The sequence below is a fragment of the Humulus lupulus genome, chromosome 2 (genome assembly GCF_963169125.1).
Source record: "Humulus lupulus chromosome 2, drHumLupu1.1, whole genome shotgun sequence".
In the NCBI taxonomy this organism is placed as follows: Eukaryota; Viridiplantae; Streptophyta; class Magnoliopsida; order Rosales; family Cannabaceae; genus Humulus; species Humulus lupulus.
The window spans coordinates 285953979-285966843 of record NC_084794.1 but is presented as its reverse complement, the minus strand read 5'-3'; the positions used below and the strand labels follow the sequence as shown (position 1 = coordinate 285966843).

General features: G+C 37.6%; 1 protein-coding gene across 1 annotated transcript; it reads right to left on the bottom strand.

Moving 5' to 3' along the window:
• Positions 1 to 3722: 3722 nt before the first annotated feature.
• Positions 3723 to 4445, bottom strand: LOC133815628 (uncharacterized). Its single transcript, XM_062248444.1, has one exon. The coding sequence runs from the start codon at positions 4443 to 4445 to the stop codon at positions 3723 to 3725; it is 723 nt and encodes a 240-aa protein (XP_062104428.1).
• Positions 4446 to 12865: the final 8420 nt, after the last annotated feature.

Genomic DNA, 12865 nt, shown 5'->3' with positions numbered 1-12865 from the left:
CGTTTGTCGGAACATGTCTCAGTTCATGCTAATGTCCCTACCCAATCTGTAGGGCTTACTCCTGGAGAGAATATTGTTCTATCATTCATGGACCCTCAAGAAGTAGTGCCTTCAGCGTCCATTGATCTTGGTATATTGGTTGAATAATGCAACATTATTGATTTTAATCACTGTTTCGTGCATTGGCTCACATGCTCACAATATTTCAGGTCGTGACAACTTGGAGGAGGCAACTGGTGAAGATGGGATTAATCGATCCAATACTGTTTTCCCTTGCGACGTTAGGCCTTCTGAAGTTCAAGGAGCTACTAGATCTGGTACATGTTCATTAACTTGATGTCGCCGATATATGTATATATATATATGTTTGCTCTTCAGTTTATATATAAATTTGCTTTGTTTGACAGATCTTCCAGATGAGGGAGATACTATGGGTGCAACAGATGTACGTGTCCCTATTCAGGAAGCATTGTCTTCAGGACTTGATGCTCGCTATTACCATGTCTCTTCTGGCTTCGCCAATGGGTCTTTACGGACTGATGTCATAAGAGCCTTGGCAGGGAATTTAAATGACGCATTTCGGGGTGATCGTCGAAGTACTGAGAGAAGTACTAGAGTTCAATCGAATCTTAATGAGCCACAGATCCTTCTTCCCCCGCACATTAGTGGTGACAATGATAACATCACAACCCAGGTGCGTGCTCTTGACCTATTAGTTCTTGAGTCATGACATATATATATATATATTTATTTGCTCTCCATTTTCTTGCAGGCCACTATGGCCTGTATTACTCCGACCCTTCATTGTAGTTCCAGCGAGGATATCAACGCAGTTGGGACTGTTATGGCACCTGGTATGTCTACTTTTCCTTCTTACAAATGAGAAAAGTATTCACGTTATCCCTTTGAAGTTTGCTAACAGTTTACCACCTTTTTTTTTCAGCTTCTTTTCATACTTCATCGATGGTACGAATCTTTTTATACCCATGCGGCACATATTTATATCTAAAATGCATATAAATTACCTACTTTGTTCTCTTTCGCAGTCAACAGAGTTCCCGGATTTTACTAGAGCTTTTGGTCCTTTATCTCAACTCCAGACCATTACTTCAAGTAACATAGCACCAAGGACTGATGCTGGCCAAAATATTCAAGAGACATGTTCATCAGTTTCTTTCACCAACCTCCTCACTGCAGACCTTACCGAAGAAGAATCGGGGCAGAGTCTTACTTTAACGGAACTGATGCGCACAGATGTGCTTCGCTTACGCCATCTTGAACCTCAAGCATCACAATTTTACTCACTTTATTCAGCTTTGGACAAAGATTTCGCGCGTCATTTCAAAGACATCTCTTCCTTTAAAAAATTGCACTTTATTTCCTTAGCCTTGATCACACTGCCGTTACTTCAAATGAAACATGAAATTTCCGAAGTTTATTTTTTTCAAATGTTAGAGCAATGGGAGGTAGCGTGCTTATCTCTTCCTTTTAAACCTCTTATATTGAGCAAGCTAGTGGAGTCCTATAGTGAGGCCGTCCGTTCTTCCATCGACCGTCGCCATATAGTTGAGGAACTTGCTAGTGCGCGAGAAGCACGTGATGCCAAGCTCAAGAAGATTGAGCAGTTGTCTAAAGAGGTAGAAGAACTAGATGGCAAAGTAGCAATTTTATTGCAACAATACCAAGAACATGGACCTTCTTCGAGCATTTGGTCATATGTTGCTTGATGTTATGCTAGTTTTTTTTTTCCGTATACTCTTATTTGTCAATTTATTCATTTTAAGCACACTAATTATTGATAGCTCTTTATATATACCTATTTTTTTTAATGCCATTGATAGTTTTTTTTTTGTGTGTTTCATGTTTGTATGCATACATATGTGCTAGCAAAATAAAAAAAAAAAATTGTTCTTATGCATATATTTATGCCTACATGCATCTATATATATATAGATGTTTGTACTTTACTTGTCTTGTATGTACACTTTTTACAAGTATGAATGTATGTTTTTTTTTTGGCAATTTATAATCACCTTGTATTTGGATACTTGGTAAAAAGACAATCTTGTTTCACATGTTCGTGATATATAAAAAAAAAACAAAGTTATGTGAATCACACATTTTATTGCTTGTAGTTAAGATTTTGTATCGTACTAAGAGAAGTATTTTTTCACATACTTGATATTTGTAGGAGGAAGTGTCGATCCACTGTTAGGATTTAGGAGAATGCAGTAGCCACTATTCTTAATTTCTTCAATAACATAGGGCCCTTCCTAATTTGGCACAAACTTTGTTGCGTGCATACCTCTCATCACATGATCTGTAGCTTTTAGGACTAGCTCTCCCTTTTGAAATATCCTTGGACGCACTAGTTTATCATAGGCTTGAGCCACACGTCGTTGATATTGTAGCAGGTTATCTTTGGCTTTTTCCCTTCGTTCATCCACCAATTCCAATTCTTCTAGCCTTGCTTGATGCACATCCATTCCTGCTGCCATGGCTAACTTGGCGGAAGGTACAGCTATCTCCGCAGGTAATACTGCTTCTGACCCATATACCAAGGAGAATGGTGTAAATCCGGTCGATCCCCGTTTTGAAGTGCGATAAGCCCATAGAGCAAGAAGGACAAATTCATGCCAGATTGCTGGACTATCATGTACCATACGACTCAAAACTCGTAATAGTAACTTGTTAAAAGCTTCAGCAATACCATTCCCTTGAAGGTAGTACCTAGTTGACTTTCCATGGGAAATTTGATAATATTCTAATAACTTCTTTGTCGCTTTTCCCGTAAAAGGTGTACCATTATTTGACAAAATTCTTTTTGGTATTCCAAATCGACAAATAATGTGTTCTAGAATAAAAGTTGCCACAGTTTCTGTAGAGGCCTTTTTCAATGGGATTGCTTCCGCCCATTTTGTAAAACATTCTGTTGCTGCTAAGATCCAAATTCTTCCTTGAGAAGGTGGTGAAATCAGTCCTATGAGATCCATGGCCCAAGTGTGGAATGGCCAAGGAGTAGTCACAGATTGTAGAGAGATTGCTGGAGCATGTATTTTGTTCCCGAAAATCTGACATTTTTTACATTCTCTTGCAAACTTCATGGCATCCATCTCCATGGTTGGCCAATAGTACCCTATGTGCACCACTTCTTCATACAGCTTTCGTCCTCCTTGATGTTCACCGCAATCCCCATGGTGGATTTCTTTCATAACTTCCTTTGCTTCTTCATTGCTAATGCAACGCAACAACTTCCCGTTGAATCCTTTACGATAAAGGTCATTGTTGTCTTTTAAACAATACTTGCTTATATGTCTTAGCAACTTTTCCTTTTCTTTCTTATCACAAGGAGTCACTTTATCTCGAAAATACTCTTGGTATGGCCTCCTCCAGTCATCGATTTCGGTGATTAAGATCGCCTCAGTGCTATTAAATATGAGTTGACAGTTCGGGCAATATTTTTGCAAACTTGCAGCATCTTCTTCCATATTTTCCCAATAGTACCCCGCTCTTTGCAGCCTTCTTGATAATTTAGGGCCCTCTATCCCACAAGTAATATCATGAATTTCCTCCATTCATGCACTAGCTTCTTCTTGCTTTAGACATCTTGCCAATACTCCATCCGAGGATCGGTGATAAAGTGTATCTTTAATCATAATGAAATGTCGTCTTTCTTTGAAACTGGTCCTTTTTGGTTTGGTAAGTTTATTCACTATTTGTTTCTACCATTCCTCGAGTTCAAACCCTCTTTTGTATCCCAAGATAACTGAACACTTTTGATTGATTATTTTGCATACCAAATTTTGAGTTTCAGACACCTCGACCTTAGAAGCCATGGTAGCTAAAGCATCAGCATATCTATTTTGCGTTCGAGGCATGTGTTCAAACTCACATTCCTGAAAATTCTTTGCTGATTCTTGGACCATTGCTTGATATATCGCCAGTGATGGTTCTTTCACATAAAATTTTCCTTTGACTTGCTGGATGACGAGCTTAGAGTCTCCTTTAATTACAACTCTTTTTACTTCCATGTTTAATGCAACCGTCATACCCAAAATAAGTGCCTCATATTCAGCCTCATTATTAGAACAATCAAAAGACAATTTGTATGCCTGAGTATGATTCTTACCTTCTGGGTTGGTCAATACTATTCCTGCACCTCCCCCATTGGAGGTTGATGATCCATCAAATGTTATTACCCATTTCTTTTGTATTTCGTCATCGCAAACCATAGCTTCGGGTAACCCTCCTGGGATCTCTTTTGGGGTCCAATCTTCATCATTATTTGATGAATATGTTAGCAAATCAGACAAGGCTTGACTTTTTTGTGCTCTTGGGTACATGACGCTGATATCGAACTCGCTGAGCATTAGTATCCAGCGAGCTATTCTACTAGAAGGTATGGGTTTATTCAGCATGAACTTTATGGGGTCTGCTTTAGTCATTATCACTACTTTATGTGCTACCAGGTAGTGTCGCAATCATTGAGCTATGTACACCAAGGCCAAACACTGTTTTTCAACATACGGATAATTTATCTCGGCCCCTTTCATTCTCCTGCTGAGGTAATACACAGGCTTCTCTTTCCCATCAACCTCCTATGCTAATAGCGTCCCAATAGATGTTTCAGTAACGACCAAATATAATAGCAGTGGAACTTTTGGTAGGGGCGTTATCATAACCTGAGGGGACGATAATACAGTTTTTATCTTGTCAAATGAGCTTTGCTGTTTTTCTCCCCAGCCAAAGGGCACTCCCTTTTGCATTAATGTTTGGAGCGGGCTTGTGAGTTCGGATAAAGCTGGTATGAAACGTTGTAGGTATGATACTTTCCCAAGAAAACTTTTCAATTCTTTGGATGATTGTGGTACCCTTATGGCTAATATAGCTTTGGTCTTGTCTTCGTCAATGCTTATACCATTCTTATGTACGACGAATCCCAAAAATTTCCCTGCATTTACGCCGAAGGCACATTTGAGGGGATTTATCTTGAGTTTGTACTTTCTACATCTTTGAAATGCTTTCTCAAGGTCATGAATTTGGTTGAACTTGCTCTATGATTTGACGACAATGTCATCAACATATACCTCAATACTTTCATGTATCATATCATGGAATATTGTTGTCATTGCTCTTTGATAGGTGGCGCCAGCATTTTTCAAACCAAATGGCATAACAGTGTAGTAAAAGTTTCCAAATGGTGTTCGAAAGGCTGTTTTTTCTGCATCTCCTTTAGCCATTTGAATTTGATTGTACCCACTAAACCCATCCATAAAAGAGAACGTCTCACAATTTGATGTAGCGTCAATTAGAGTATCGAGGTTCGGCAAAGGAAAGTCATCCTTTGGACAAGCTCTGTTAAGATCCCGGTAGTCGACACAAATTCTTATCTTCCCATTCTTCTTCTTTACTGGCACAATGTTAGCCAACCATATTGGATGCTTGCATGTACGAATGAATCCTGCTTTTAGTAATTTTTCAACTTCTGTCTTGATCTGAAGCTGAATTTCAGGCCTATAATTCCTTGGGGTCTGTTTTATAGGCCTAGTCTCTGGTAAGGTACTTAAATTATGTGTAACCAATTTAGGATCTAATCCAGGCATATCTTCATAAGTCGATGCAAAAACATCTCGATATCTGTATAATAACTCTATCAACTCACCTCGCATTGCCACAGGTAAGTCAGCCGATATGAACACAGGTTTCTTTTCTTCGGGGTTTTCTGCCAAATTAATCTCTTCCAATTTATTGATCTTATACTTTGGCTCTTTGTGTGAGGTTGACTAGTCCTTCATTCTTACGCCATTTTGAAGATGTAATGGGGCCAAGCCACCCTCAATTTTGTCTACTACAGCAATGGTGGGGTCAGGTATTGATGCTGACCCCACACACCGTCATAATCGATACTCCTTTTTTCCGTTGGGTAACATGACCTTTTCTACCTTTCTTTCTTTTTTGGGTTTAACAGTTGGAGGCTCGCTTATCATATCATATTCTTCCCATTTTGGTAAGCGCACCCCTCGTGGTCTTGTTACCATTTCCATGTTATTTTCTGAGAGTTCATCAAAGAACATTGCTTCGGCCATGTAAGCTTCCTCCCTAGCGAATGGTGCTTTGGTAGCTGTGATATGAATGTCCTTTCCACGAATATGTGCCTTGATACATTGGTGCAACGTTGATGGCACACAATTGTGTGTGTGAATCCATTGCCTTCCGAGTAAGAGATGATATGATGTATCTGCTTCTATCACATGAAACCGAGTGGGACTTCTTATTGGTCCCACCTCTAGCTCGACAGTAACATAGCCCATTGTTTTTACTGGCTTTGCAGCAAAGCCAGTCAGTGTGATTGTTTGCGGAACAAGCTCTCCTTTCACTATTTTCATGGCAGAGTAGATCCCTATTGGCATAAGATTCACTGAAGCCCCATTATCTACCAAGGCGTGTTTGAGTTTTAGTCCATTAACCTTGGCCTCAACATATAGTGGACGATTGTGAAGAAATGGAGATGTTTGTATGTCAGCACTAGTAAAAATGATTGCTCCTTCAGACTTTTTAGCAATATTTTGTATCGGGTGTCGTACTACATAACATGAAGGACCATGACGTTGAGCGATTTGAACTAATGCTTCTGTGGCCTCTTTTTTTGCATCTTGCCCGAACTCTAAGCATTCAAAGAAATTTCGAAATAACTTAGTTTGTAGTAATGGTTCAACCATGTTTTTGTACTCACTTGTGTTAGGAGGCTCTTCTTCGACTTCTTCGATAAGTATGTCTTGAGATATTCCCGTGAGGATGAGAGGGGATTCCTCTGTGCATGTCATAACAGTTCCTCTATTTTGGTGTTGGGGAAATGGCCTTTGTTCCACTGTATTTGGATCTATGATGATTTCCCCTTTTTCTAGTCGCTCATGGAAGATCTTCCTAAGAGTGTAACATCTCATTGTTGGATGATTAATTTTTCGATGATAATGACAATATAAGTCATGTTGTTTTTCTTCTGGTGTAGGCAAATTTGCAACGAACGGCAAGGTTACTTCCCCATCTCAAATCCATAATTCTAACAAACTACAAACTCTTTCTTTGCTGCAAGGAAATTCAGGCGGCTTATTATTTTGCCTGGTTCTTTTGCATGCCTCAAAATCTTGCCTTCCTTGAGCTAGTGCTATGTCAACACCGCGTTTTGCTCCCTTCCATGGACGATGTGCTTGATCGTTGGTGTTTGTTGGTTTGGCAAGGCGAGATACTGTGGCTTCAGTATTCCTTGATTTGGCAATAAGTTTTGCAAAATTATAGATAGCATGATTCTCAATATGCAAACGGTACTCATCAAGCATTCCTTTGATGCACATCTTAACCAGATCTTTTTCAGGCATGGTTTCGGCACAGTCGAGGGCCTTTTCTTGGAATTTTTGCATGTATTCAATAAGTCTTTCTCCTACGTTTTGTCTTTCTCCTGAGAGATCAGCTATACTCCACTTATCTTCTATCATAAAGAATTTGCACAAAATTGAGAGACTAAATCATCCCAACTTCGTATACTTCCTGGTGGTAGGCTCGCATACCAGGAATAAGCCCGATTAGTGAGAGACTTTGAAAATTCGCGGATCCTTAGCTCAAAATCATGTGCATAGAGCCCTAGATCATCAATGAATTGAATAACATGTTCTTTGGCATTGCCAAATTTTCCATTATATTTTCGAAATGTTGGGCTCATGTAGCCCCGTGGATATGGTTTCACCGCTACTTCCATAGGGTACGGTGGATGAAAATCAATGGAAGTTACTATCGATGATGACTTACCTCTTTCAGCCTTAAGAAGGCCGATTAGTTCATCCTCTGTAACAAATTCAGAGACAGATCGTGTCTCTTCACCAATTCTTTCAGCAATTTCAGATGTTCTATTGCCTCTTGCATTGTCAGGTGTTGTTTGGATACGCTGATCAGTAACGTTTATATGCCTCACTGGAGAGCCATTTGTCCCGCGCTCATCTGGTAGGCCAATTCTTTCGGCAATAGCTTCTTGGTGTGCTTGTGGTAAAAGGGTACTTAGTAATTGCATCATGCCATCTTGAGCCCTCTGAAGTTTTTCGAGTCTTGCCAGCACAACGTTGTCTGCATTCGTTGCATTAGTATTGTTGGTGTTGTTGTCATTTCGTAAGTTCTCTAATTGATTTCGAGTTTCCTGCTCACGGATGTCCATAGAGGAAGACATTTGAATTCAAACAAGAGAACAAACTTGAATACCCTACCTTGATTTAGATGTAAGTAGATTAATAATATCCCCAGTGGAGTCGCCAGAATGTTCAGGGGTTCTAACTGAACATTTAATAATAATGCAAACAATATAATAAACTATTGATTATATGTGCTCATGATGAATAAATAAAAATAAAAAATAAAATAAAATAAAACAACACACATTTACGTGGTTCAGCAATATATGTGTGATTATTGCCTACATCCACGGTAGCAAGAATTGTCTTCTTATTATTAATAGAAGATTACAACAAGGGAGCATAGCCCATCATCTTTATCGCTTAAAGAGTTTAGAGAGATTTGTGGTATAGATTGCTTTTCGTATCTTAGGACGTTTATTTTACTGGATGTAGCTAGCCTGTAGTAAATTTGTAACAAGCTAGGTTATGCAAGGTTGGAGGATGCATATATATATATTTATTTTGCTAGCTAGATTATGCAAGGTTAGAAATATATACGATCTTATAGTAAGCTAGGCTATGCAAGGTTGGAAATATAAGCAAGTTGGATTATGCAAGGTTGGAAACATATATGAATTTGTAGCAAGCTAGGTTATGCAAGGTTGGAAATATATTGGTAATCGAGTTTGCAGTCAGGTTTGTGCAAGGGTGGGAAATATATCTATATGTGTAAGGGTGAGAAGGCGTGGTGTAGGTTATGATGATCAACCTAGTCTGCTTGAGAAAAGATGGCTTAGGCTAAGAAGAGCTAGTTTATGGAGAGGCACGCTAATGATGAGTTTGGAGGTTATCTTCCTTTCTGTCTGTCCCATTGCTTCTGTTAGCCGTCCTTTTATAGGCCAGGGCTGCTTGCTAGAGAAGCTAAAATGTAACTTGCAGGAAAATGCCAGAATGCAACACGTAGCTTGCAAGAAAAGGTTAAAATGATACACGTGTTATCTACCAAAGCTTGTCTATTTCTGCAAGCTTCCTTCATGGCATTCTTGTAATAAAGGCTATGTATCATGGACATTCTCATTATTGCACAATTCCCTTTTTAACCCTGTCTATTATTTTACGCTTCAACATATATTAGTTAGAAAAATAATTGTCACATTTATTATTCTCATTAATTCCAAAATGGTTTTTTTTTTCATGTAATGGATAAAATGAATTAATCAAGAATGAATAAGGAATGGAGAATGGATATTAAATAAGATTTTTTTTATTCTTTAATTAATAAATATGTGGCTGTCGTGTCATCATGTAGCTCTTCCAAAAGTTTGAAAAAACAATTATAAATATGGATCATTAATCTTAATCTAATGATTAATATTAAAGTAACAGTCTATGGGTCGTAATCATTAAAAATGTCATCATTTATATATATATTTAACGTATATCATGGTACTTTACAAATTTTTATTTGATTTTAAGGTGGTTATGCATTATTATTTGGTGAGACTTAGTTAGGACCAAGCTTGCAGTCTTCCATTATTTCTTAGTTTTTTAAGTTTTATTCTCAGATTTTCTGAGGGCATCTCTTTGCATGATAATCATTAATCACTTTATTTATAACTGGCTCATGGATTGTCTTGTCATGCCCTTTGACTAGATATTAATAACATGTTAATTAATCAGTAATGAGAATCATATCTGTTGTAATCATTCACTTTCATTTGTTTACTTTTAGGCAAATTTACTAATCAGTAATTGTAATCGGAGTAAATGAATGGAGAAATTAATGAGAATAAAATATGGAAGAATCATAATCATTATTTGTATTATGTTGTTTACTAAAACTGATTGGAAAGAGAATCAGAACTATTTTATTATGTTTACATAATTGGGAAACGGAATCGGAATGTTAAATTGACTAAATCATCATTTTTTTTATTAAAATAAATAATGTAGCATTTTTTAAGGACAAAATTGTCTTTTATTTTTAGTTTTTAAAAAATAAATAAAAAGAAAGAGAAGTCATTGAGGGTAATGGGATTCCCTTGGTATTTGTGAGGAGAAGCATTCTCATTCTTTTTTCCTGTACCTCACTTATCTCTCTCATCTCTTAGTTTAGTAAACATATGAATGGAAGTCATTACCCCACATATGATTCCCATTGCCACTAAGTAAACATATTTAGTAATAGAGAAATTTACGGCATTAATCCTTAAGTAATTCATTTTGTTTATCTTAAATCCCTATGTAAATTTTTTGGCGGCAAAAATCTCTGCCACTACACATTTGATGTGTATGTTGGTCCCTCAATAGTTAAGTGTGTCAAGTGGTACATGTATCGGCACCCGATTGGTGATGAAATTTACTTTTGAGAAATTCGGGGCATAAATACCTATATAGCTGATTTTGTTGCACTTTAATGCCTAAGTAAATTTTTTGTTGCCAAAAATTAAATAAAATAATTTATTCACCTAAAAATATTATGAAAATCTAAATAACAAATTATTGATCTTAAAAAAATTAAATTCATCTTAAAAATTGATTAAATTCTTAGTTTTTTTAAGATGATTTTTTTATTATTTTTATTTTAACTGGCATTTCAATAATGTTGATGCAATTTTTCGTCAACTTAAATATGAAGAGCACTAAACAAAAATATAGAAAAACTAGAGGATTCATTGGCTTTTTACGTGGTTCAACAGTTAAAATTTGTCTAGTCCACGAGTCACTATTATTATTCTCACTACTCTCTCAAAGTTTTTTCGGAAAGCAATTTGGCAAAATATTATCTCATACAATATTTGTTGTCTCTACAAATGAATTACTCTAGGCTATTATAGACCTGGTTATGAGAATATCTTCATCTAAGTCAGGGAAGTTACAATCAATTAAATAAATGTGAAATAAATACATTAATTATGTAATATCTCATGACAATAGGGATTTAATATATGATAATAACCAATCCCTATGAAATAGGGATTTCCTAACAGTCTTTCTGCATACCAGACATGTCACTGAGCTTAATCGTTGTGCTGACACGCTTTCGAGATTGGCCAGGCTTTGAGTTTATCGTTCATGTTATAACCTCCTCTTCATCCAGTGATTTTTTCAAACTCATCCCTCGGAGAATATTGGTGTCTTTGAGCCTGCAACTTAGGCTCGAACAATGCGACTCGTGCTTGAGTGCTAATAACGGATCTGGAACCACTTGACAATTCGTAAAAGGGTTCTGACAACATTTTTTATTTTCGAGCTCACTCTTTTCGAGCCTACATTTCGAGTCTATTTATTTATTCTCGAAATTTGGGTGTAACATTTTGCCCCCTCAAAAGTGTTGGTTCGAATCCTTTGAGAAAGAAACTTTTGAACTTCACTCTCGGAAAACGTGCCCATATACCACACTCGAGTGCGAACACGTGTCACTGGGGGATTGCTTACCGGGAGTACTTGAGTACCCTCTTACCCGCGCACGTCCTCTCCTATTCCCCTTTTTGCTGCCATTGTCAAGATTGAATAGGATCCGTCAGAATTTTCCAAATCATCATGCAACATTCCAGATCCATCTGACTTTTACCATTCCTTTTGCCTATATATACCCTTTCTTTTTCACCATTTTATTCACTTTTTGAATTTTACCTTTTAGAAACAGAAACACGAATCAGAGCCCTTCTCATTACATATTTTCCAAACCGAAGAAGCAAATAAACCTCACCACCTTCGGCTCCATGATATCATTCTTACTTCCCCTTCTTCAGCCGACGATCTCCACGTTTCCACAACACAACCTTGTGTAAGTTTTTTGGTCTTTACCTCTCATAATTTTTTTTTATGTTTACGTTTCCTATGTACGTACAAATTTTTTTTTTTCTGGTTTCTTCTAGTTATCTTGAAATTCCGTTTACAATAGATAGCTTCTAATTGTGTAGACTTGCATAGATCGGAAATACGTTTTAGGCAAAAAATTATGGTAAAAACTGATAAAAATGGGACCTTTTAGGTTATGGGGTATTAGGATATAGGTTTCGTGTAGCTTAAGAAAAAATAGTTTTGGATTGGGGTTTCAATGCATGCATCCCAATAGTATCTCCTTTTTTGGGCAACTGTCCAATTTTCCCTAGAAACTCGGGATACTCTAAACCAACACTAACCATCCCACTCTCGCATGGGTACACTCTCGATGCCCCGAACTTTTCAATAGTTTGGTGTTGGAATTTGGGTTAATCTTGCTATTTCAAGACTTCAGGCTCAATTAAGGATATCTCATTATCTCGAGCTTGCAAACTTGAATTATCATGATCTTAATCTTTTCCACTTTGTTTTTGTAATGGGCCCTCACCTTTTTCTTTCTTGTTAGATGTTGCAGTCTCCAGAGAATTAGTGGGGGGTCGAGCTTTCCATCCCTAACTATCCACCTTCTCCTCGTCCTGAATCATTATTTACATGAAACTAGCTGCTAATCCGCGAGCACAAAGAGCAGCTCGAAAAAAAGGACATCAGAGCCCATTTCCGACGCCAGATCGACGAGGTTGAAAAGGGAAAAAGAAAGAAGCTTTGGGTTGATGTGTATCCCGATCCAGACCCCGAGACCCCACCATTTCCACTAGATCATAAGCTTAGAGTCACCGTAGCCTACTCCCCTGGTGTTCTCTCATTCATCCTCATGGAGAATGTTTCAAAACAACCAACCACCTCTATAACGCCCTATT

Bases quoted from the DNA above. Each gene is read 5' to 3' on its own strand.
- LOC133815628 (XM_062248444.1), bottom strand. From the start codon at position 4,445: ATGACTAAAGCAGACCCCATAAAGTTCATGCTGAATAAACCCATACCT.